General features: G+C 41.4%; 1 protein-coding gene across 1 annotated transcript in view; it reads left to right on the top strand.

Annotated features, from left to right (window-relative positions):
* The first annotated feature begins 333 nt into the window (after positions 1-333).
* Positions 334-6000, top strand: part of HOXB9 (homeobox B9) — a 46058-nt gene continuing 40391 nt past the window's right edge. Inside the window, exon 1 of the mRNA XM_063138035.1 lies at positions 334-862. Coding sequence (XP_062994105.1) covers positions 382-862 — 481 coding nt within the window. The 5' untranslated portion in view covers positions 334-381. The remainder of the gene's footprint in view (positions 863-6000) is intronic.

The following is a 6000-nucleotide window of genomic DNA, read 5'->3' as shown; positions in this document are numbered from 1 at the left end:
CGGACGCATTTTCTAACAGATAAGTCCATTGCTTGAGACCTTTTCCCTTAAACATTCTCCCTCTCTCGCGCGCACACATACACACACACAGAGTGGGTCTGTATATTCATTTTTCGCAACGCTGTCGCCTGGGAGGCTGATCTTTTCTGTAAACCCCACACTGCCCATACCGACACAGCAGCTGGGGTTTAAAATCCCATCCCCTCTCCCCCCCCCCCCTTGGGCAAAGCTTTGCAGTGCAACGGGGTGTGGGTGGGGTGGCGGTTCTATGGGGGGGAAAGAGTGATGAACAGCCACCAGTCCGGACTGCGGTTCCTTCCACCTCCCTTCCATCCACCAGGTTGGCGAAGTCCTCCTCATCATGAGTTTCTCGATCCAAAGATGGGGCCTTCTTGCTTGTACGCTTCGAGGCGCAAAGACCACGAAGTCTCCTGCTTGGAGTTCGGGGCTGAGAAACATCCTCCAACGACCGTCCAGCCAGAAGTTCCTCCTCTCCCCGGCCTGGAGATGAAGGAGCCGGTTTTCTCGGTGCTCCAGACCAGAGCGCCGCAGACCGCGGCAGCCTTCGCCCCCAGCTCCCTTCCGCAACCGGCTTTGACCATCTTTCCGCCGCCGTCACCTTGCCAAGAATTAACTTCCGCCGCTCCTAACGGGAATTTACACCGCTGTAACCCTTCGGCTCCTTCTTCGGACTTCGCAGAGAAAAGAGATTATGAGATGTCTATCCTACTGAAATCTAACTATGGACCGGTGGAGGGGAAAAGAGAAGAGGAGGAGGAGGAGGAAGAAGAAGCAAAAGAGAAAAAATTCTTGCAAAAAGCACCATCATTAGACCTATGTAAAAGTGAAAAAACTCCACCAGGTGGGTAAATTCCAGCAAAGGAGGGGGCAGGGAAGGAGGGCTCAGAAACACGAAAACTGGGGGGAGTGAGTTGAGGGGTGGGAAGAAATAAACCCGGCAAAATGTTTTGTTTTTTTAAATTTTAAAGCTTTTCTTTTTAAAAATACTCATATGCCTCGAGTTATACGCAGAGTTCATATACAGAACCTTTGCCACATGAAATAGATAGATAGATAGATAGATGGTAGATAGATAGATAGATAGATAGCCCGTGGAGTGATGAAATGAGCTGCGAGGAATATTTTTTCGTTGGAAAGCTAAAGAGAAGCTGGTCTTTCTCATAGGATTGTAACAAGTGGTTGGAGGGAGAAAGGTGGCTGGTCGTTTGGCCCTCAAGGTGGTCTCTCTCTGGGAAAGAGGTTACAATAATTCGCAGATAGGTCAGCTGAGTACCAAATCTAAGTAGGATTTAAAGTGGGGTGGGGAGTAATTTAGGCAATTAAAAATAAGTTGTGGAAGCGAGAAAGAATTGGGGAGGAGAAGAGACGCACCAGCATGGTTCTCATTCAAATAACAAAAGAATTGGGCTGCAAATTCAGGAGCAAAGAAGTAGCCGAATTTTAAACCCTAAAATTCCCCATGTCATCTAGGATGTGCTGAACATCTTGGATGCCCCTAGGGAAAATGTGGAGGCCCAATCGAAAAAGGCCTAACCCAGCGGGAAGTTCTCCTGCGCAAGCTCAGTGGAAATGCATAGGAGCAATGGTCCTCTTGCACTTCTTGTCTGTAGGACACACCTGTGCTCCTTGCAAGTCAGTTGCCTCCAGAGACACCCTTCCCAATTCCCTTTATAATTATTTTCTTTCAACTCAAGTTCTTAAAAAAGGAAAAAATCTCACATTGTACCTAGCAAAGAATTCACATTCAAATATTATTATTTTAAAATGCAATTAAAAAAATAAATCAACACATGTTTGATCTACTCTGATGAGTAAGTCCATTAAAATGAATGAGACTTAAGTTAGTTATGGTAAGTAGGACTACTCTAAATAGAACTACTATTTAGATTTAACTCATCTTTTACTATAAATACTTTACTACTTAAGAAAAAAATGAAGAAAGGAAAACTCGAATATTATTTCTGATTTTAAAGGGAATTTTAGAAGTTTCATTTAGTTTTTACTCCATTTATCAGTCTCCCCATTAACAATAGTTCTCTGGGTGACCTACAAGATAAAGTAAGTTACACATAAAATCCTGCTTTGCTGTCTATTGCTGGAATGAGTTCAAACATAAAACTAAGCGACCAAGGGGAAAGGCATTGATCCTACCCCAAGCTCAAGTGAAGGACGACCTTCCAGTTGAGTTGACCAGCAACCGCCCAAGGCTCAAGTGTACGGGGATGTCGAGATGAAACGGTTCAAAATCAAAGAGAATTCCTAATTGGTGCGTTCGCTTGAGAGGAAACCATTTTGCCCGTTCCCGGGGCGCCATTAAATGGAATTTTCCTACAGAAGTAGAACCAATAAGAACGCTTAACTTCGAACTGCATTTGGGACGTACTATTTCTTTTCCTGGAAGGGGTGCGTAAGGAAGAAAAGCTGGTTGAATGAGTGCTAATGAGAACTTTCCCCTTTTTCTTTTTTACACCTTCATTCCTTTATGCCTATATACATATGCAAATAGATTCAACCCACTAATGGTACCCAGATAATATTAGCAGTTCAACGGTACTGATGTGTTCATTTATTTCCTAGTCATTGGATTCCGTTTATTTTCTGCTCTGTTCGTTGACAAGAAAGAGGATTCTTAGCCTGGAATCCATAAGGTCTCTGCAACGAAATCGTGTTGGGCTGCTTTGTTTTTATGTTTCGGTATAGTTGTCTGGCAGCATTGACACCCCGGTTTTAAACTCATTGAGCACGATCCTGTCAAGCCCTTTGCGGTCTCTGTTTATTTCTATAACAGGGCATGAAGGATTTCTGCAGGAATCAAAGGAATTTAGGATTGTGTGTGAATGTGTGTCGATAAGTATGGTCCGAGAGATGGAGAAACAGGCAGGAAAGGGAGAGGGAGAGGGAGAGAGAGAGAGAGAGAGAGAGAGAGAGAGAGAGAGAGAGAGAGAGAGAGAGTGTGTGTGAGAGAGAGAGAGAGAGAGAGAGAGAGAGAGAGAGAGAGAGAGAGAGAGAGAGAGAGATTGAGACGGGTGAAATGTGAATGAAGGGAGGTGAAGAGGCCAATGGACTTTCTCTCTAGGTATCACAATAAATAGATGAGGCAGAATCTAGGAAAGGTCTTCTGCACACAGTGGAGGCTGGCAGATCTGATTTTGGTGAATCACTTCTGGATTTCAGTCAGAACCAGCCAAAACTCTAAAGGAGCAATTCAAGATAGGGGATCGGGTTCGTCACCTTGGATAGCTCCTTTAGAGCTTTAGCTGGTTCTGACTGGTTCTCAATCCAGAATGAGATCACAGCCTCGTTAAAATCACAGCCACCAGCTTCCATGACAAAAAAGTTGGGCTGCAATCTTGTTCACGCTTAACTTGGAAATGAGTACCGTTGAACTTAGTGGAGTTGACTTCCAAATGAATAAACACGACTAGGTTTGGGCTTGAAGGTTTCTCCACTTTCCTTGTTTACTTAGCTTCATAAAGCCAGGGGGATGCGGGGGAATGCGAAAGAATATAGGGGACGAGATACCTATGCACGGAGGGTTGTTCTCAAAAAGCGATTTCATCATGGTTATGGTCCATTTGTCCTGATATGGATTTCAGTTCCTGTTCATTTGTTTAGTTCTTTGGCAGGATCTACCTAACCCCCTAGCCCCGACGTAACCCCACACACCATGAACATTAACGACGACACAAAAAGCAAAAAGAGACAGAGAGAGGTTATAGAGATTAGGAAAAAACAAATAGGTTATAAGCTATTGGGGTGGGAAGGACAAAGTCACATTGTTGACAAAGAGACATTTAAGTATCTGGAAACTCCAACCAAGGTACAACACTTCTGAGCTCAATTAATTGCAGTGGGAGCGAGTTAAGCTCTGAATTTAACAATCCTTTTAAAATCAATAGGATTTAAATTGCTTAACTTTGGTCAAATCGTGCTCCTGCATTGTTAACAATGGGATGGTCTGGTTGTTGTTGTTGTTGTTTTTAAAAGTGGCTAAAGTGAAATGCTTTTTTACAAAACCTCCAGCCTGGGCAACTTTAGTGACTGTAATTAATGATTCAAATTTTTTTGATCTTGACTGAACCCAAGAATATCTCCCTCCCCACTGCCCTTGGGAGAAAAGTGTAGGTCAGTTATTCATTACAGGTTTGCTAAACCAGGTTTGTGTCAGCTCAGAGCAGTCATAATCTGTACCCAAACCTCCAAGCTAAAGGAATTAAATTTGTGCTTATAACGATCCCTTCCTTGTGGGCATTTGTCTCTTCAGCCTAAGATCTTTTACTCACCGGTATTATTCCGAACATTAACAAACCGGAAATAACCTTGGAACGAAATACGGTTCTGCTCCGTTGGCTAAAAACAAAAACCCTCGAAACTAAGTCCTCTTGCGACCCAAACAGACTGGAAATAAGTTCTTCTGTTATGGCTCCTCGAAGCTATATGTGACTCAACCATCCTTTAAAAAAGAAAAAGAAAAAAGAAAGCATGAATCTAATTTAAGAAAGTTTAAAACAAACCGTACAGATGGAGGACTCATTGGTTTAGTCCAACCAACCCCTCGAAAACATTTTGGCAATTTATGGCATTGGATTAAAAAAAACACTCAAGGAAGCGATCTTGCTTATTCTCTACCTGCTGTGAATTTACGTTTCTTTTTAAAAGATAAGGTTTTGCCCTTAACCATTTTGCTGAAGAAAAAAACAAACAACTCCACTCCTGCTAATTAAAGAAAGGCTTAATTGCTCGAATCACTAGCTCCGAAGCATATGCGGAAACCAATTTAACAGGGTCGTTTAAAAGGGGGAGGGGAACCCCACAAACCACCATGAACTTTGGTTGAAGTATAATTTCCTCCACTTTAAAATGTAGGTCTTTTCAAAACCTTGACACGTGTTGAATGAAATGTTTCTTGAATTGATGGATAACGTTCTGTTTTGAGCATTTTGCTGACGCAAAAGCGTAATACCCAGTGCTAAACAACAGACGTAATGCAACTGTTGGTCTAAAATATCTACACACATAAACTTTGAAGGCTGTTACTCCTGTTTTTATGATCCTTTTAGACTCTAAATGAATCATATATGCAGGAGTAACAGCCTTAAACATCAATATATGTGTATATAATCTACTTTTAAATCTATCATTATTATTTTTTAAAAAAGCAGATTAAATACACGTGAACTTTAAATGATCTTTAAATTAGTCTTCTTTTCTTTCTTTTTTCCTTTCTTTTTTGAATTGGGGACCACCTTTAGCCTAAACATGTATTTGGAGACATTCTTCTTCTTCTTCTTCTTCTTCTTCTTCTTCTTCTTCTTCTTCTTCTTCTTCTTCTTCTTCTTCTTCTTCTTATTATTATTATTATTATTATTATTATTATTATTATTATTATTATTATTTTACCATACATTTGGAAGATAGTAGCTGGCAGTTGTGAGCCATCTTAAGGCAGGCTGAGACCCAGCAAGTGGGTCCTGATCCATCAGCTGAAGGAGATTGTTATTATTTGGTGAATCCCAGTCCTATGCAAATTTACTCAGGAATAAGCCTTACTGAGGTCAGTTGCATTTACACATGCCCCCAACACATGCCCATGAGACTGCAAATTTAGGGCAGCGAAAACTGAAATTGTTTTAACAACCATAGAATTCAAGGGAAGAGTTAAACACTTGGTTAAAACTCTCCCTTAGCAAGGAGACTTCAAAGACCTTAATTTTGACTGGAGTGTGCCCTTTAGCTTTGTACACCGTCCGAAACAATGTTTGAGCTTTACTAAACAGAGATAATTATAATAATTAATCCATATGGAGCACATGTTCCTATGCAACTCGATTCACTTTTTATCAGTTGCCTAATTTTAGATCACATATCTACCTTCTTCTCTCACCCTGCCCCCCACTTTTTCTTTTTGGAACTTGGGCAGTCCGATTTTAACCAGCATGCATTTACTTCGAAATTGATTGACAAGGAAATCCTTCTTAG

This window comes from Elgaria multicarinata, chromosome 11 (assembly GCF_023053635.1).
Source record: "Elgaria multicarinata webbii isolate HBS135686 ecotype San Diego chromosome 11, rElgMul1.1.pri, whole genome shotgun sequence".
NCBI classification, from domain to species: Eukaryota; Metazoa; Chordata; class Lepidosauria; order Squamata; family Anguidae; genus Elgaria; species Elgaria multicarinata.
Note: the sequence above shows the minus strand (reverse complement) of the source record. Positions and strands in the feature narration are given on the sequence as shown.